The 21,204-nt window shown below is 35.7% G+C and overlaps 1 protein-coding gene across 1 annotated transcript in view; it reads left to right on the forward strand.

Annotated features, from left to right (window-relative positions):
- Positions 1–577: 577 nt before the first annotated feature.
- LOC129951610 (putative uncharacterized protein DDB_G0271606) overlaps positions 578–21,204 on the forward strand; it is a 24,788-nt gene continuing 4,161 nt past the window's right edge. The window contains exons 1-2 of the mRNA XM_056063854.1: positions 578–1,351; positions 4,752–5,551. Coding sequence (XP_055919829.1) covers positions 578–1,351; positions 4,752–5,551 — 1,574 coding nt within the window. The remainder of the gene's footprint in view (positions 1,352–4,751; positions 5,552–21,204) is intronic.

Consider the following 21,204-nt stretch of genomic DNA (forward strand, 5'->3'; position numbering starts at 1 on the left):
AAACATTAAAAAAAAAAATAAATAAAAATAAAAAAAAAAGACAACGAAATATGAAAAACAAAAATGTGAGATAGTTAGATTTGCTGCTGTGGTTGTTCTAGTTTTAAGTAGTTTATAGGTAGAATAGGTAGTTTAAGTTAGTTTTAAGTTTTATTTAAGGACCTTATTTAAGTAGTTTTTTAAGTAAAAATAAAAAAGGACCTTGATATTAGTTTTTTCTCATAATTTTCTAATAAATACAAAATAAATAAAATTAAAATGAAGTAAAATAGATCTTAGGGCCGAAAGTCATTAGTTTTAAGTGTTATAGTTTAACTTAGAGTGTCCGTATGGGACCATTAAGTTAGTTGTAAGTTATGGATAATTAGGCTAGTTTTATGAATTTTTGTCTAGCTTTAAGATAGGTTTAAGAATGAATTAATAAAAATGAATTTAAAAAAAAAAAAAAAAAAAAGTGGCGTCCGAACACAATACCAAGGGCCGTGGGTTCGAATCCCGGGCGGAGCGCACCAAAAATATAGAAGCTTTTTTTCACAATCGAGAAATCGTAGATTTTATTGATTGGAAAAAAAAGCAAATGGAGAAGGAGCGGAATTCATCAGGTGATGCCAATGTGGTGCCATCAGCGGTACACAAATTCACCGCAACATCATCAGGCCACCAGTCTGATAGTCAATTAACAACAACAAATGTTAAGAGAAAACTCAAGCCTAACCTTGTGGAAAGGAACAATGCTGCTAAGCGCGGAGCGATGCGACAAGGCGTGCAGCAAAAAAAGCAACATGAGATGACGTCACAAAGCGAGTCGTCAGACGGTGACATCGACTACGTTTCCGAAGGTGGAGAGGGGCACTATAGGTCGCCTACAAATAAAAATAAAAATAGGTTCTCAAGCCTAGCGCCGCCAGAGCAGCCTAAGGAAAGGGAGATGAAGGTGACTGAAGCCCCCAACGACAACGAAGCCGATGAGGTGGAGCTGGCACAAGTGCTGCAGGCAAAAAAGCAGCAAATAGATGCCTACGAGGACCAGCTAAAAAAGCTGAAGGAGGAGATGGAGCCCCTTCTCAGTGCCCTAAGAAACAAAATTGAAGCGCGCCGACAAAAAGAGGCAGCTGAGAAGGAGGACAAACAAGCACAACGGCTCCTACAACAACAACAGCAGCAACAGGCGAAGCAAAAAAAGCCTGAAACAAGACAGCAACAACAACCACAGCAGCAACAACCAAAGCCCGCTACCAAAATCACTGGAGCGGAGCAAAAAATAAAGACTTTACCAGCAGTGACAGGCCCAATGCCTGAGGGCCCATCTACCTCGAGTAAGGCCAAGCAGCAGCAACAACAAGAGCTACAAGCAAGGCAGCAGCAGCAGAAACAGCAACAAAAGCCGCAGAAGCAGCAACAGCAGCAGCAACAGCAGCAGCAACAGCAGCAGCAACAGCAGCAGCAGCAGCAACACCAGAAACAACCACAGCCTAACAAAGAAAAAATACCACCAATAAGGACCCATAAGGTTGACATACAGGACATTAAACAGGTATGTAAGTCGGCCACTATGGGGAAATTTCTCATTAAAATTCTGAACGAAAAAGAAAAGAATTATTCGGTCCAGTGCTTTTCACTGGCCGAATACAAGTTAGTTAAAGAGTTGCTAAAAGAGGCCACAGCTGAGTTCTTCAGCTACACGCCTAAGAGCGAAAAATTCAAGACGGTCCTTCTGAAGGGCATAAGTTCCTGCACGGAACCGGAGGAGCTCTTAGCTGAGCTCCGCCAAAAAGCCAATGACGATCTCGATTTTATCGGGGTCAAGCCTTTCACTACGGTGAAGTCAAGACGAGGGGGTTATAGGCTGCCAATGTTCCTCGTAACATTATCGCCCCAAAGCAGTTTGAATAGTGTCTAGAGAATCACATCTCTCGACAATCAAACTGTACGCTGGGAGACATTAAAAAGGCACGACGACATTCTACAATGTACGATGTGCCAGAGGTTTGGCCATGCCAATGCCAACTGCAATATGCAGTTGCGTTGTGTGAGGTGCGGAGAAACCCACAAAGAAGGAGAATGCAAGCTGGGGAATGAGCGGGTTGAGGATTTGACCCTGCTCAAGTGTGTCCTTTGTGGAAACCAAGGGCACCCGGCTAACTATAGGGGTTGCCCTAAGGTCCAACAAATGAAACAGAAACAGGCCAGTCAAAAAGCCGAAAAAAGTCGACAGGCTCCAACACAAAAATTCGTAGATCCCAAATTTTCCTACGCCCAAATGGTGTCAGGGAATGGGAACACGAGACAGGCTCCACCAACGGTTGCCCCAAAGGCCCCTGTGCCTAAGGCACCAGAGGTGCAGCCTGACATTGTAGCCTTGTTGTTGAGCATTCAAGGTCAACTAACAGGACTGCAAAGTCAGATAAAGGAGCAAGGCAAAAGGGTAGATCATCTCTACTCTTTGTTTAGACGCAGCATGAATTGTGTCATGACCCGCCTTGAACCCGAACTGTTTATCCGGAATTATTTTGTTGTCCGCAGCCTACTTAGTCAGAGCCCTATTGATGATTTTTTCGAAAACTTTGCTGGTGCTCTGAAGAAGACTTATCGACCGAAGATTTGACGGGTTGGAGTTGTCCTTTCCCTTTTTCGGGAGAGGATGAACCACAGCGGTCTTAAAATGCGCTGGATAATATGCATTTTTCAGTGCATTATTGAAGAGCGTGGTGTATATGTCAATTGCTTCCATCGGTAAATGTCTTAGTACAACGTTGGATATACCATCGACACCTGCTGATTTTTTGTTTTTTATTGAATTGAAGATGAGCTGAAGCTGAACCTTCGTCACTAACAAGGGACTTGGTCCCGTTTGCTCGGCGATTATGGCATTTGCCAAGGAATCGTCATTGAACCGCATGAAACCGCAGTTCTCAGATCGCCATTGTGTCATATCATTTCGAAGGTAAAAGTGATTAAGTAGGGCTCTGTTCTCCAGGTCGTGGTTGGGGCGAATGCTAACATTCACCATGTACACTTGCTGCAGCTCCCAACGCCTCCACTTTTTCCTTCGGATCTTCAATTATATAAAAGTCATCGTCAAAGATGGCTTCTTCTGGATCTATTTGCGCTGTCATGAGTACGTCTCTGTTTTCTTCGGTTCTTTGGAGTTTCAGACTCGGAAGGTCATTGTCGTTCTTTTTTCTGAATATCTTGTTGATTTTAGGGAACATACTAGGGTCGCTCGAATTAACTGACCGGATCTTGCGGTCCCAGTACTTGTTAATTGATAGCCTGTAGTTCTCCTTAATCAACAGATTGACATTTTTTATTGACGACTTCAGTGTCCTAACCTCCAGGTCGTGTGGGTCTGTAAGTCGTCTGTACAAGTTTTTGAGTCTTGTCAGTAAGCCACTCTTGTGCTTTCGCAGTGCGTCAATTGTCGCGTTTCTGTAAGCGTCCATTTGGTCCCGTTCTCTGTACTTTGGGATTGTCCGTTCCATCGTTCGTTTTATTGTTTCGTCCATCTGTTGTAAATGTTGGTCAATTTCTGTATTTGTCAGGTTTCTGTTGTTTGGTGGGGCTATGTCACTCGAACGAAGTTCTCTCGCTAAGGCGTTGGTGAAACGAGGCCAACGCATCTTACTGTAATTGTAAGAGTGCGTTGCAACGTATTCCTCCAACTCCACGCGTTCGTTCGGAATCTGCATTACAGCAGCCAGTCCGCAATGATCACTGTCGTACTCGACTGTCTGTAAGCAGTTTCGAGAATGAAAGCGTGCACGCTTGAGCGGCTTCATTCCCCCAGAGGCATTCCTCTTTTTAGATAGATGCGGTCCGATACAGGATAGATTGGCAGTTCCGTTAATCTACCACGTCAGACGAAGAACCGTGGATAGGCGACTCCTGTACAATCGGGACGTCATGGCACAAGGCGGAGCAGAGCTCCTTCGGTTCAGTAGGGCTGTGTCCGAACGGGACCGAACTGATAGGGTGAAGCAGGAGAACCAGTTTTGGTGGCTTCAATCAGCACTTGATATTGGGTAGTCGGGATGGGGTTTTAAGCCTTGGCCGGCTTACATACTTGTTTTATGTTTAGGGTTTAGTTTTAAGTAGAATAGGCATGGTGGCACGAAAAAAAAAATTAAAAAAAAAAATAAAAAAACAAAAAAAAAGTTAAAAAAAAAAACACATTAAAAAACATTAAAAAAAAAAATAAATAAAAATAAAAAAAAAAGACAACGAAATATGAAAAACAAAAATGTGAGATAGTTAGATTTGCTGCTGTGGTTGTTCTAGTTTTAAGTAGTTTATAGGTAGAATAGGTAGTTTAAGTTAGTTTTAAGTTTTATTTAAGGACCTTATTTAAGTAGTTTTTTAAGTAAAAATAAAAAAGGACCTTGATATTAGTTTTTTCTCATAATTTTCTAATAAATACAAAATAAATAAAATTAAAATGAAGTAAAATAGATCTTAGGGCCGAAAGTCATTAGTTTTAAGTGTTATAGTTTAACTTAGAGTGTCCGTATGGGACCATTAAGTTAGTTGTAAGTTATGGATAATTAGGCTAGTTTTATGAATTTTTGTCTAGCTTTAAGATAGGTTTAAGAATGAATTAATAAAAATGAATTTAAAAAAAAAAAAAAAAAAAAGTGGCGTCCGAACACAATACCAAGGGCCGTGGGTTCGAATCCCGGGCGGAGCGCACCAAAAATATAGAAGCTTTTTTTCACAATCGAGAAATCGTAGATTTTATTGATTGGAAAAAAAAGCAAATGGAGAAGGAGCGGAATTCATCAGGTGATGCCAATGTGGTGCCATCAGCGGTACACAAATTCACCGCAACATCATCAGGCCACCAGTCTGATAGTCAATTAACAACAACAAATGTTAAGAGAAAACTCAAGCCTAACCTTGTGGAAAGGAACAATGCTGCTAAGCGCGGAGCGATGCGACAAGGCGTGCAGCAAAAAAAGCAACATGAGATGACGTCACAAAGCGAGTCGTCAGACGGTGACATCGACTACGTTTCCGAAGGTGGAGAGGGGCACTATAGGTCGCCTACAAATAAAAATAAAAATAGGTTCTCAAGCCTAGCGCCGCCAGAGCAGCCTAAGGAAAGGGAGATGAAGGTGACTGAAGCCCCCAACGACAACGAAGCCGATGAGGTGGAGCTGGCACAAGTGCTGCAGGCAAAAAAGCAGCAAATAGATGCCTACGAGGACCAGCTAAAAAAGCTGAAGGAGGAGATGGAGCCCCTTCTCAGTGCCCTAAGAAACAAAATTGAAGCGCGCCGACAAAAAGAGGCAGCTGAGAAGGAGGACAAACAAGCACAACGGCTCCTACAACAACAACAGCAGCAACAGGCGAAGCAAAAAAAGCCTGAAACAAGACAGCAACAACAACCACAGCAGCAACAACCAAAGCCCGCTACCAAAATCACTGGAGCGGAGCAAAAAATAAAGACTTTACCAGCAGTGACAGGCCCAATGCCTGAGGGCCCATCTACCTCGAGTAAGGCCAAGCAGCAGCAACAACAAGAGCTACAAGCAAGGCAGCAGCAGCAGAAACAGCAACAAAAGCCGCAGAAGCAGCAACAGCAGCAGCAACAGCAGCAGCAACAGCAGCAGCAACAGCAGCAGCAGCAGCAACACCAGAAACAACCACAGCCTAACAAAGAAAAAATACCACCAATAAGGACCCATAAGGTTGACATACAGGACATTAAACAGGTATGTCTTCTTTATACGAAAAGGCATTAATTATAAAGTCATACACAACAATGAATTGCGAAAGCTCAAGACGCTAGAAGTTTGCGTTGTATGCATCTCTCTCACTCAAGGGAAGCGGATGTATATGATTGCGGCTTATGCGGCTGGAGCTCCGCAGGTTACTTACTTTGCTTCAGAACTCGAGATTCTTTTTAGGGAACTGAAACTGAGCTTGGAAGAAAACTATTTCATCTTGGCCGGTGATTTAAACGCAAAACATGAAGATTGGGGAAATCAACATAGTAATCCCAGAGGTAATCATCTTTTTAATTTGATGAATCTTTAAAGCGTTGAATATGGCGTCGACCTGCTGGCTACCGAAAAGCCATCGTATCCAAGAAGCGGCTCATTTCTGGATCTTTTGCTGTACGACACTAGACTGACAGTAACAGACAAAGTTGGTAATCATTCTCGAAACTGCTTACAGACAGTCGAGTACGACAGTGATCATTGCGGACTGGCTGCTGTAATGCAGATTCCGAACGAACGCGTGGAGTTGGAGGAATACGTTGCAACGCACTCTTACAATTACAGTAAGATGCGTTGGCCTCGTTTCACCAACGCCTTAGCGAGAGAACTTCGTTCGAGTGACATAGCCCCACCAAACAACAGAAACCTGACAAATACAGAAATTGACCAACATTTACAACAGATGGACGAAACAATAAAACGAACGATGGAACGGACAATCCCAAAGTACAGAGAACGGGACCAAATGGACGCTTACAGAAACGCGACAATTGACGCACTGCGAAAGCACAAGAGTGGCTTACTGACAAGACTCAAAAACTTGTACAGACGACTTACAGACCCACACGACCTGGAGGTTAGGACACTGAAGTCGTCAATAAAAAATGTCAATCTGTTGATTAAGGAGAACTACAGGCTATCAATTAACAAGTACTGGGACCGCAAGATCCGGTCAGTTAATTCGAGCGACCCTAGTATGTTCCCTAAAATCAACAAGATATTCAGAAAAAAGAACGACAATGACCTTCCGAGTCTGAAACTCCAAAGAACCGAAGAAAACAGAGACGTACTCATGACAGCGCAAATAGATCCAGAAGAAGCCATCTTTGACGATGACTTTTATATAATTGAAGATCCGAAGGAAAAAGTGGAGGCGTTGGGAGCTGCAGCAAGTGTACATGGTGAATGTTAGCATTCGCCCCAACCACGACCTGGAGAACAGAGCCCTACTTAATCACTTTTACCTTCGAAATGATATGACACAATGGCGATCTGAGAACTGCGGTTTCATGCGGTTCAATGACGATTCCTTGGCAAATGCCATAATCGCCGAGCAAACGGGACCAAGTCCCTTGTTAGTGACGAAGGTTCAGCTTCAGCTCATCTTCAATTCAATAAAAAACAAAAAATCAGCAGGTGTCGATGGTATATCCAACGTTGTACTAAGACATTTACCGATGGAAGCAATTGACATATACACCACGCTCTTCAATAATGCACTGAAAAATGCATATTATCCAGCGCATTTTAAGACCGCTGTGGTTCATCCTCTCCCGAAAAAGGGAAAGGACAACTCCAACCCGTCAAATCTTCGGTCGATAAGTCTTCTTCAGAGCATCAGCAAAGTTTTCGAAAAAATCATCAATAGGGCTCTGACTAAGTAGGCTGCGGACAACAAAATAATTCCGGATAAACAGTTCGGGTTCAAGGCGGGTCATGACACAATTCATGCTGCGTCTAAACTCGTTTCTGATATCCAATGGAATAAATCAAAACAACAATGCACAGGTGCTGTTCTGGTTGATTTGGAAAAGGCTTTTGACACCGTATGGTTAGAGGGTCTTTACCTTAAACTGAGCAGGCTTGGCATAAGCAAGCCATTGTTGTATATACTTTATGATATGCTTAACGGTAGAAAGTTTGTTGTCAAAAGTGGCAATGTAACTTCTACCACAACATTCTCAATTAAAAATGGTCTTCAACAGGGAGCGGTGAATTCGCCGATTCTCTTCAGCATTTACACCAGCGATCTGATAGGTAGTCTTACAAAGGCAATTGCGTACGCCGACGATCTAATTGCGTACAGAACGGCCCGAAAGGTTGAGGTTATTAGAATTCTCTTGCAGCGTGATTTCGACAAGATTCAGCGATATTGCGACGACTGGAAACTGAAAATAAATGTCCAGAAGTCAGAGACAATTCTGTTCCGGACTCCGTTGGCTAGGGCCACGAGGGATACGTGCAAGAATTGGCGCAAGATGGTCATCGTTGATCTTCATGGGCGGCCATTAGCGAGCAAAAGTGTAGTGAAGTACCTCGGTATCTGGTTAGATCAGTATTTATATTTCGACAGACATATAAATGCTGCTCTGACCAGGGCCAGAGGAGCCTTTGCTCTGACGAAACGGCTGTTTTTTAGCAGTCGGCTTGACCCCAGAGTGAAGGTAATTTGCTACATGGCCCTCATACGGCCAATGATCGTTTATGGTTGTCCTGTGTGGTTCGGCGTTGCCCCTTCTCAGATGGAGAAGTTTCGGGTGTTCGAGCGGCAGTGTTTACGACGCTGTACCGGCTTATATCGAACAGCCGAATCTTCTTATGTGCATTACTATTCCAACGAGGTCCTATACAACGGGGCTCGAATCAACAGAATTGACAATTTCGTGATAAAACTCGTTCGAGGTCACATTGCAAGAGCTATGTCTTCGACCAACAATTTAATTTTCGGGGCGTTCTATCCGAACGACGAGTATTTTGAAAGTGCACGCTTGAGCGGGTTCATTCCACCAGAGGCATTCCTCTTTTTAGACAAATGCGTTCTGATACAGGATAGATTGGCAGTTCCGTTAATCTACCACGTCAGACGAAGAACCGTGGATAGGCGACTCCTGTACAATCGGGACGTCATGGCACAAGGTGGAGCAGAGCTCCTTCGGTTCAGTAGGGCTGTGTCCGAACGGGACCGAACTGATAGGGTGAAGCAGGAGAACCAGTTTTGGTGGCTTCAATCGGCACTTGATAGTGGGTAGTCGGGATGGGGCTTTAAGCCTTGGCCGGCTTACATACTTGTTTAATAGTATTAGGGTTTAGTTTTAAGTAGAATAGGCATGGTGGCACGAAAAGAAATAGAAAAAAAAAATACAAAAAATACAAAAAAAAAAAAAAAAAAACATTAAAATAAAAAAAAAATAAAAAACGTGGATTAAAAAAAAAAAAAAAATAATAAAAAAAAATAGACAACAAAATATGAAAAACAAAAATGTTAGATAGTTAGATTTGCTGCTGTGGTTGTTCTAGTTTTAAGTAGTTTATAGGTAGAATAGGTAGTTAAAGTTAGTTTTAAGTTTTATTTAAGGACCTTATTTAAGTAGTTTGTAAGTAAAAATAAATAAAAAAGGGGTCTACCACGATATCTAGAAATTAATTATCTAGAAGTAAAAATCTCGAATACGAAAATCTCGAAAACAAAAATCTAGAATAGAAAAAATCTCGAAAACAAAAATCTAGAAAATAAAATCTCGAAATGTCAAAATCTAGAAAAATAAAATCTCGAATGCAAAAATCCAGAATGTGTGTTTGAATTTTTGAGGCAATGTTCAAAATTCGCGCGAATTTTAAACATTGCCTCAAAAATTTAAACACGCATTCTGGATAACTTACTTCTCCTTAACAAACTTAAAGTTGACAAGTAAAGTTATCAATCATACAATTACACATTGCTATACATGCACCTTTCTTATTGTTTGCAACTATTTTTCTTGCTCAGAAAATAAAATATTGGGTAAACCCTTGGTGGGTAGTACCCGTGTCATGATGGTTAGTGCGTTGGCTGTCATGCAAGGGGTCTTGGGTTCAATCCCTGCCTGTGCCATCTTAATTTAAAAAAAATAATTTTCGCAGGTACTGCCTCTTGCGAGGAATTGCGCCACCCCATTTAATTTTTGAAACTGATGTATTTGTTTTTTATTGAGTTTTAACTGTAACAAAAAAAATTTGGAATTCTTATTTTTTTTTCGAGATTTTTTTCTATCTCGAATTTTTATTTTTTTTCTAGATTTTTTTCTAGATAGAGTCTTTCGAGATTTTTGTTAATTCTGGATTTTTACGGATTCGGGATTTTTGCGTTCTAGATAATTTTTTTTTATTTTCGAGATTTTCGGCATTCGAGATTTTTGGCATTCTAGATTTCGTCATGATCCCATAAAAAAGGTTATTGATATTAGTTTTTTCAAAATTTTCTAATTAAAACAAAACAAATAAAATTTAAATTGAAGTAAAATAGATCTTAAGGCCGAAAGGCATTAGTAATTAGTGTTATAGTTTAGCTTAGAGTGTCCGTATGGGACCATTAAGTTAGGTGTAAGTTATGGATAAATAGGCTAGTTTTATGAATTTTTGTCTAGCTTTAAGATAGGTTTAAGAATGAACTAATAAAAATGAATTAAAAAAAAAAAAAAAAAAAAAAGTACGTTGGACTGTCATGCTAGAGGTCTTGGGTTCAATCCCTGCCTGTGCCATCTTAAAGTTTTAGGTAGGTAGAAATGGCAATCTCAAGGCAACCTAGCCTGAGATCCAATTAGCGCTGTATTGCGCCGTTTTGATACCAAAAACTCGTTTTACCTGTGATAGAAAGGGAAAAATTTATAGAGAAGGTTTATAGTGATTATGCTAGAGCCATTTTGTCGCATTGAGAAAAAATATTAGGTCTATGTTCTTTGATAAGTATGCTGAGAACTTTCGAGAGGTCGTCCAACTAGGATTTCTCTAATATGGTAATCAAGAATGCGCTTCAAGGTTTTAAGCACAAAAGATGTTAAGCTTATTGGTCTGAAATCCTTCGCGGATTCGTGACCTCGCCTACCCACTTTCGGGATAAAAACTACTTTGACCTGTTTCTTTTGAAAATTTGTTCCAGCCATGGAGCTGCCACATCATGCAACTTTTGAAGCATAACTGGCAGTATGCCATCCATGTCTGGGGATTTATATGGAGAAAAAGTATTGATGGCCCACAAAATATTTTCTCTGGTTATAACGGAATTGACTTGCCCCACATGAGCTACGTTTAATTCTGTGGTTTTAAGCGATTCGGGGTTATCACTCTCGCAACCCGGAAAGTGTGTCTTCATCAGTAGCTCAAGAGATTCGGTTGAAGAGGCTGTCCAGGTTCCATCAGGCTTTTTTAGAAATGAAGGATTACAGTCTTCCTTCGATAAAATTTTGCTGAGCCTTGCGGATGCCTTTATGTCTTCGATTGATTGACAGTATTCTCTTCAGCCTTGTCTTTTGGCTGATAACAGGACTTGCTTGTAAATTTTAAGAGAGTCTTTATACGGTTGGTAAAACCTATGTTTATGGCAGTTATTGAAAATTGTTCTCGTCATTTTCCTAAGACTGGACAGCTCTTCATTCAACCAAGAACAAAGGGTTTTACGGCTATATTTAACTGGGCAAGAGACTCTAAAAGCTTTACTTATACAAGTTTCAAACTTTGATTCAAGGTCTCCTATCGATTTAGTGAGATTCGGTAAGTTGCTTAGTTTGGAATTAGAAATGTGACTGAATTTCGTCCAGTCAGTTCTTTTGGGATTTCTGTAATTCGGAGGCTTTTTTGACTCTAAATTAATTTAGAAAAGAATCCACTTGTGATCCGAAAACGAATTGAAAGGGGAAACAGTCCAATTCTCCACTAATAAATTACGGTTGTTTACTAAAGTAACATCAAGCACATCCTCCCATCCATCGTAATTTTCCGAGCTCGGAAAGACGAAAGTGGGAGTACAAAAGTTACAAATGGTCATATTATTTTCAATAATAAAATCAAAAAAATACTCACCTCGTTCGTTGAGCACAGAACTTCCCCAAAGGGTATGCCAAGCATTTGCGTCGCCTCCGATCAGAAGGTTTGCCTTTTTGATGCTAGCTTCGGTTATGATTTTGCACAATTCCTCCGGAGGTGATGGTGCATTATGGGCAGAGTAAAAAAAAGCCAACTGCAAACCCTGTGTATTCTTATTCAAATCTGACAACTGTCAGATCGGGAGTGCTAAAATTTGGACATAATTAAACTTTTAAATGTTTCTTAGCTAAAATACAAGTTCTGGGATTACCTTGGTCTTGATCTGCGGTTTTATAAAAGAGGTCGTATTGGTTGTCTTAGAGGCCTCGTTTATCCACGGTTCTTGGGTAACGCCAATGTCGAAGTTTTCCTCCCTACGGAAAATTCTCAGATTATCTGAGGCACACTTAGAGTGCTTCAGATTAATCTGGATGATCTTAAGGGCGTTTTTTAATTATTTTTAGCTGCAGAGCTAAGTTTTTATTTTTTGTAAAAAAAAACTGTCGATTCGATTTTTCTCAACATTTTTCAGAATGTTCAAATAAGTTTGAAGTCTAAATTTCAAGTTTTTAAAAAGATATTTGAATCGATATTCAATTTTTACGAACTTTGAGTAATATTTTTTTTCGATTTTTATTTTTTATAAGAAAACTGTCAATTCGATTTTTCTCAAAATTTTATCAGATGTCAAAAACATTATTCTTCGTTACACAAAATTGTGTTGGAGATGAAATCGTATTTAAGTCGTACAATTTTGAAGGTGAAAAATTTTTTGATATATACAAAAAACCGTTAAATGGATTTTTTTCAAAAAATATATTTCTTTAATATCACGTTACAATATATTATATAAAATTTAATTTAAGTATCTAGCGTTTTTTGTTCGTAAAATATTTAGGGTTAACCAAAATTTTCAACTTTTTTTCAAACTGCTATGGTAAAAAACCACCCACACAATTTTCTTGAGAGCCCTTTCTGCATCTTTCTGCCTTATTATCTGTACAACAAAATGTATTTGAAATCGATATCCCTTCTGGTTCTTGAGCTATGGACAACGTTAAAAACGTCGCGAACGTACGGACGTACGGACGCACGCACATACATCTTTCTAAAAATCTTTTATTTCGACTCTAGGGACCTTGAAACATCGAGAAATGTCAAAATTTTCAATTTGACAAATCGGACCCATTACAATAACTTCCTATGGGAAGTTAAAAATAATATTCAGTGGTGAGGCACATTTTTACCTCAGTGGACTCGTCATAAAGCAGAATTTTTGCATTTGGGCGAATGATAAACTGGTAATCGTCAAAAAAAACAATACACACACAGAGAGTGACTGTTTCGTGCGGTTTATGGGCTGGTGGCGTCATCGGGCAGTGTTTTTTTTCAAAACGATCCCGGTTATCGTGAGATGATAACAAACTTTTTATAACCCGAATTGGAAGATATGGATATGAACGATATATGGGTTCAAGATGAAGTTGCCATAAATTCAATGGCCTTGTTATCTCACGAGGTGACGATGTCAACTGGCTCTTAGATCATGTGGTTTCATAGTGTTGGAACACTCCCAGCCTTTAATGCAACAGTTCTGTTTATTAATATAGCTTTTGTGTTAAAAATAGTCCTAATTTTTAAAGAAACATATTCCACAGATCATTTTGTTATGTTTATAGAACGTTTCAAATAGTAAAAGTCTAGTTTTCAATTCTCAAATTTCAAATATGACAGCTTCAAAAGTAACAGCTGCCTTAAAAGAGGGTTGTTTAAAATGAACGTATTATGGGAAAAAGCCTTTATTTTCCTCTAAAAATAAGTTTGGCATATCTTTCTTTGTCAAGTACCATCTTTTTCTTTGGAAACCTATTTTAACTTCCTTTTTGTCATTCTAAAAATGCCCATTTCTGTATTTCTCTTAATAATGAATAACTTTAAGATTAGGGTTCACATAATCGAGCCTACCTACATATTTTCATCAATTTAACAAATTTATTGACTCTCGAAAAAAAACACATTAATATTGAATTGAAACAAATTTCTTTTACCTTATTATTGGGTGTTCTTAAAATAGAAATCCTTTACGAGATTTTCTCCTTAAAATCAAATAAAAATGTAAGTAAATAAAAATTGATTGCCAAAACCTAAAAGTCCTCTTTTTGGAGACTGCATATATATAAAATTGTTTGTGCTTTGGATTGAAAATTTAAAATCAACCAACGACATCAAGACTTGACTAACACACAAATAAAATTAACCAAAAAACAAATAAGTTAAAACATAAACATACATTTTGGTATAGCTTAAGGCAAATTATATTTTATATTGTTTTCGATTCTGGCCATTAAAATAAAAATGTACACAAAACATATCCCGAATGAAAATGCGTGTTTTGTGTTTTAGTTTGTTTGTTTTTTTTACAAATATATTTAATATAAAAACATGTGTTTACCTTATAAACACATCTGCAAACGTAGAAGGACATTATGGGGTGTAAGTTTTTTTCTAAGCCAGTTGTGCATATCTTTGGATATGTTCCTACCTTTATTTAGGTAACATTCTTGAGTCGCACCCACATTTTATACAGAAATTCAATTCACCACCGAAAACCTAGGAGATTGAGAATTTTTCAAAAAAAAAAACTGAATTTTATTTAAATATTGAAATTCCTTGTTATCATGACACATGTGGCACCACACAATAAAAATAAACAAACACCCAACTCAAACCCAAATCCCATCCAATTCGAAACCCAACCCCCAACCTCAACCAAAAGAATCGTGCTTCGTGATACTCTTTGAAAATTTTTCACTCCTTGTTGTGTTGAACCACTTTGAAATTTTGTAATTAAGCGCACCATGAATTTGGGATTTTCAAATCAATCGAAAATTATGAATCAAAATCCTTCGAAAATTAAATAACCCAGTACACGGTTAGGTTATATAGGTTTAGGGTTTTTTTGATAGTGGGTGATGGCGGCTTTGTAAACCTACCTTACCTACAAACGTACTACGTTCTATGATCTACCGTTATGCTATCAATACTCTTTGTTGTCAATAGTAACAACCATCGGTTTGATGATGTTACCGTTACAACAGAGAGAAAATGTGTACAAAGTATATTTCACCATTAAACCGACATAGGATGTTTGTTGGGTTGTTGGCCCAAAAGAATGACAGGTAATTCCAGTGTAATCAAAACATGGTAACGTATTACGAGTATAAGAGTTTGATACTGACATAAATGGTTTGGTTTTTCCATTGAATTGCTTTTATGATGGTTGCAATGGTTTAAGCCTACTTCAATCATTCAACCAACATTCAAGGTTTGATCACGTTTTTGAGAGGAGAGTTAATTGTTTATTGATGATGAAACCTCTTTATATGAAAACACTCGTTTTTGTATATTGTTTGGTTAGTAAAAATCTGTGGAATTATTGCATATAAGGGATTGTTTCCAATAGAGACGAATAATAATGTTAAAAAAAATAATAAAATAAGTTAGTTGTGAGTGAATCAACCAAATTTTGTGTGGAACAAACTTGACATCGTTCAAATTCAGAAGTTTAACTGTTTCAAGTACACGTTTATTGAAAGGGGTTACACACTCAAATGTTATTATTCTCGACGCTTTTGGTTTAAGTGATGATACGAAAATAATTGAAAGAGGCTGGGATGTGACCCACACTAATAATTTTTCACCCGTTCCCATCTTTAGATTTTTCACAAACTTTAATAATATATTATTTACACCATTCTGTGTTGACAAAGAAAGTTTGAAGTCAAAATCTTTCTTTGTTGTCATTATAATTTGAGTCGCAAACCGTTTTTAATAGCTTTAAGTTGTTTTTGAAGATTTTCGTGGTTTGTATACAAAAGCTATCAATTGGATTTTTCTCAAAAATCAACTAAAAGTCAGTAACAATATTTTGCATATGACAGATAAGTGATTTAAATATCTGTTTCTGTTTCCGAAATTTTTAGTCTAAAACTAATTTTTGCAAACTTGAAGCAGTTATTTTTGTTTTTATTTGCGTCATATAGAACTATATGGCAAGTTTTGCATCTGTGCAAAATTTCAAACTCGAGATATTAATCAAACATGATATTACGATGATAGAGAAGTCAAGAAAAGTGGATCCCGCGAATTCGTCCGTTCATCCTGTTGGTCCACGTCCTATACAGCCTTAACCATTAGGTCAATTGCGTGCAAACTTGTAAGTTAAAGTTTTGAACAGATTCGAGTTAAGTGTTTTTAATTTTTTTTTTAAAGTTCGAAACTATCAGTCAAAAAACTAAAATCCGAATTTTAGCAAAAACAAACCTATATATTTTTTTTTAATTTTTCTCTTAAATAGTATATTTTAACTTGGCTTCTTTTAATAAGAAAAACATTTTTTTGGAAATATGTACCGCTCGTAGAACCTTTATTTTGTTTTTTAATTTTCTCAGCAACTTATAAAATGATTTCAATATTTTTTTTTCGAATAAACTCTTATAATTGCCTTAACAATATTTAATTATGAAAAGTGAAATTTTGTATTGTTTGGATTTTTAAAAAATTATTGATTTTTTTTTCAAAATTCTATATTTCAAAAACGGGTCAAGCGTATATTTCGATCACCAAAAATATTTTAAGAACAAAATAGAAAAATTTTATTTATAAAAATTTATTTAAACAAAAAACCGCTCTAATGATTTAAAAAAAAAGAAATTAAGTCAATGGCTTTTTGATTTATAAAATGGCATTTCAATTTTTGAAGACAAACTTATTTTTCTGCAAAAATGTTGAATCTTAAAATAGTTTTTTTTAATTACTTTTGCTGTATTAAATGTAACCCTTCCTTATACGTTTTAGACACCTGCTTAACTACACAGCCAATAGGCGATCGCTTTACAATTTAAACATACATTTTCTTCCTCTTTCTTATCTTCGGATAATTTACTTTCCATCCTGGTTCTTCTAATATTAAACTAAAATAAAGCTATTATAAGGAAAAAGCTTTTAACGAACTAGTTGAATACACAAAAAATTGTTTTCGTTAAGTATGCTTACAGGTATTTTTCATTTCCGGGATGAAATGTGATAGGATGAGTTGTGTCTTGGGATGAATCGCGCAGTTTTTTTGACAAATCAAATGGCATTTATATCTTTTGGAGATAAACTTATTTTACATTTATATTTTTAAATCTTATATAGGTACTTTTTTAAACAGACTCTTTGCATACAGGAGAAATTTCGTGGGACCCAGTTGTGCATTTTATTTTTAAACAACGTAACTCTTTGATGCATACAATTTTTTTGGATGAATTATGTCCATTCAATATCAAGTCAAAATTAATATTGGTTCGAGAGATATTTATGGTTCTTAGATATTTTCTTTAAATTACTTTGTGTATTCCTTTCTGCATCATTTATTGTTATTGCCTTTCAAACAAGGGATTTTAAATGGATATCGTTTCTTAATATATGATTGACGAAAATAAATACAAAAATAAAGGTTTTATGCAGCACAAAAAATATATTTTTTATATTGCCAGAAGCCAAGTAAAATCAACATTTTAGAGAAAATTTTATAAAAATATCATTCGGATCGTTTCTAAGAAGATTCGAATCTTCAAATTTTGACAAAAAATTTTGAAATGAAGTGCTGTTATTTTTGGTCATATGATGGAAGTTAATCTGTCGGAAGTGACAGCTGTCACATGGTAAAGTTGACAAACGTTTTTTTTTAATGAAAGAATTAAAAAAAAATCTACAAATTCTATGATTTCTTTTTAATAAAGAAAAAATAGGCTGGGATGACCTTTAGAGATAACTTCCCATCCCGCCTGTCGATTTGACTTGCTTAAAACGTTTATAGGTTTTCGTGTTTTGTTAAAAAAGTTTTCAGTTGAATAATTCTAAAAAATCCTTAAATTTATCAACAATATTTTGCATATAATGAAATAGTTTGATTTCAAAATCTATTTTTGTTAACAAGATTTTTAGCCGAATACCAATTTATGTCAATTTTAGTAACATATCTTAAAAGTTTACATTTCTTATATACAATACTGACTGTTGTATTTGTATAACAACAATGAATTCCTAAATGTCGAAAACATTTTTTTCCGTGCAAAAAAAATAAGTTTGAAGTTGATAAAAATCAATTTTACCAACTTTTAGTAATGTTTTGATTGGGTTTTTATTTTTTATAAAAAGGCTGTAATTTCAATAAAATCATTTTTTGTTCGTAAAATATTAGAAGTGACAAATATTCGGTTTGTCGAATTGAAAATTTTAACATTTCTCGACGTTTCAAGGTCCCTAGGGTTTAAATAAAAGATTTTTAGAAAGATGTCTGTGCGTGCTTGTGTACGAACATTCGTTCATCCGTACGTCCGTACGTTTGTGACGTTATTTTCATCGTCCATAGCTCAAGAACCATAAGAGATATCGACTTTAAATAAATCTTGTTATACAGATAATAACGCAGACGGATGCAGAAAGGGCTCTCAAGGAAATTGCGTGTCTGTTTATTTCTTTAAATTTGTCACCTTGAAAATGTAACGAATAAAAAACAATTTTGTGCAACGAAAAATATTGTTTTTAACATCTGGTAAAACTTTAAGAATATAAAATGGGCATTTTTTTTACAAAAATTAAAAACCTACTCAAATATCTTTTCAAACCCTAGAGATGTTGGCTTTAAAGCACTTTTATCCTTTTAAAAATATTGTTGTCAACATTCAGTAAAATTTTGAGAAACATCTAATTGACAGTTTTATTTTACAAACAAATAAATCCTACACAAAAAAAAAAAACAATACGAAATCGTAGTAAAAATTCACTTCCGACTCAAATAACTTTTCCAAAGTTCAAATTATTGTTTTCAAACTTTTTTTTTAAATATTGTTCTCGATATTCAGTAGTTTTTGTATAAAAATCCAACAATCCATTTTTTCATAAAAAAATAAAATCTACAAAAAATATTAAGCAAAATTGGTAAAAATTGATGTTCGGTTCTTGATATCTCTTAAATTTATTTCATTCATCCAAATTGTTTAAAATTCAAAAATGCTACTAAAATTGGTAAAAGTTTGTTTTCGACTAAAAATCTATTAAACAAAACTATATTTTTAAACTAAACTATTTCTTTATATGAAAAATGTTGTTGGTAATTTAAACATTTTTAAGCATAAATCAAGTGACATATTTTTTAGCCCAACACGAAAACCTTCAAACTTTTAAGCAAGCCGAATCGGCAGACGGGATGGGAGGGAAGTTATCATTGTGGGTCACATCCCAGCCATTTTTTTAATTTTTTTTTTTTTATTTTAATTAAATAATTGGAATTTTTTCCAAAAAATACCTCTTTGGTATCATTTTAAAATAATTAGAATTTAATTTAATTCAAGTCAAAGTATCGTGAGATATTTTGGTTTAACCAAAATTTCACCTTTTTTGAAATTGCTTTGGTAAAAAACACCCATCCTTTTTTAAGATCTCTTTGTGCATTATAATTTTTATAACAAAATTTATTTGAAGTCAATATCTCTACTGTATCTTGAGCTATGGACGCACAGACATCTCACTTTTGATTCGACTCTATGCACCTTGAAACGTCGAGAAATGTCAAAATGTTGTTATGAGCACTCTTAAAGAACTGATTTAAATTTTTAGCTGACACAAAAGTGGTTGATGAACATAGAATAGTATTTGTTTTGTGTAAACCCATAAAAGCTCAAGAAATAGTAGTTCCGGTTTGAATATCAAATTGTTTGACGTTTTGTTTCAAATTTCTTGAGCTTATGAGCTTTAAGCTTTCTTTTCAACATATTTTTCTATTGGAAAACATATCCAATGATACATATACTAAGTTTTTACCTTTTATATTCATATACAAAGTTTTCACTAAACAAATCCCATTGGTCTGGACACATAAAGCTTTTTAAAAAATATCCAAAAGCGTTCTTATTCATCCATTGGGAAGTTTTTTTTTTGCTGAATGATTTCATTTCTTAAAGGAAATTCAATTAAACCGTTTAATTTTAAATATGAATATCAATTTACAACTACAAATAGTCAAATTCTAATATAGAATGTATTTTTACAATACTGTTAAGATTGCAAAATTATAGAAATTCAATAACTCCGACTCTGAGAAATTAAACATTAACAATAAGACATAGAACAGCCTGACTTCAGTTATTTACTTTGGTCCCTAAGTCTTTTTGTGACTATTTTGACTTGTATCTCTGTTGTTGGTGGTGATTGAAAACGGACAGGAATTAAGTCGGACTCACAATTTTATTCAAAATGCCAAATTGTAACGTCAAATTGACAGAAATGTTACATTGTAGCCATCGTCATTTTATCATCTGTCAAATGCTTCATTTTTATATCTGCCAAAAATGTGATTTTTTTTCCAACCAGGAAAGTTCTTATTAATTCTAACTAAGAGAATTAATTAGTACCCGTGGCATGATGGTTAGTGCGTTGGACTGTCATGCAAGGGGTCTTGGGTTCAATTCCTGCCTGTGCCACCTTAATTAATCTTGCGAGGAATTGACAAATCCTTCAAGAGTAATTCTTGTCATGAAAAAGTGCTTTCTCAAACTAGCCGTTCGGATTCGGCCTAAAATTGTAGGTCCCTTCCATTCCTGACAACAGTACTCGCACACAGGAATGGTTGAGAGTTGTAAGCCACTAGGCCCTGGTTCACAACGGACTGTTGCGCCACCCCATTTGATTTGATTTGAAGAGAATTAATTGGACCTTTTTGAGAATTATATGTGGTCTTAGAGAAGCTTGACAAATTTAAAATTTGTTTAAAAAGAAAGCTGAAAAGAATTGTAAGTAATGGAAATTTAGGAATCTTATTTTTTTTTGGAATTTAATGTGTTTAACCGTTATGTTTATTGCTTAAGTATGAATTTTTGTGATTTTAAGTCTAAAGTCTAAATAATCACTTTTAAAATAGAAAAAAAAAACAATTCGAAAAGTTTGCAATTCATAATTTTAGTTGACAATATTTTTTGTTGATGAAATTAGTTTTGAAATCATTTTCCTTATTTTTTGTCAAAGTATTTGAACCGAAAATCAGTTTTAAACCACTTATTATTAATAGTATTTTTATGTTTTCGAACTCGAACTACTGCCAACTTTTCAATTAAATTTCTATGAAAATTACTACAGATGTCAAAAGCGGTTTTCTTCCTTGCATTAAATTATTCTGAAGGTCGTATTTCAGTTTTTCTTTAATTGTATTGTTAGTGAAATGGAATTCCTACCCTAAATTGTTTCATTAAATTAAAATGTTTGCATTTGAAACATACTTAAGAAAGATTTTATCATTCATTGACAGTCAGCACATTCGAATTTTATTGAAATTTCAGTACTTTCTACCATTTTATCTCGCTATTTCTTCATTTGTTTTAAAAAAGACAAGGAGTGGAATCATAATAAAAACTTGAAAAGTCAAAAGTAGATGCCTCAAAACTGGTAATGTCAATATAATTTTTCACCTGTTGATTTTTCATTTCTCAAGATTTATGTTAGTTCTAAAGAAGATTTATAAAAACTTTTACATTCCAACTATTCCAAAGAATTACAAAACAAATTTTCTTTGATTGAGTTTATTTATTGACAAATTTGTGTAACA

Source organism: Eupeodes corollae, chromosome 1 (genome assembly GCF_945859685.1).
Source record: "Eupeodes corollae chromosome 1, idEupCoro1.1, whole genome shotgun sequence".
In the NCBI taxonomy this organism is placed as follows: domain Eukaryota; kingdom Metazoa; phylum Arthropoda; class Insecta; order Diptera; family Syrphidae; genus Eupeodes; species Eupeodes corollae.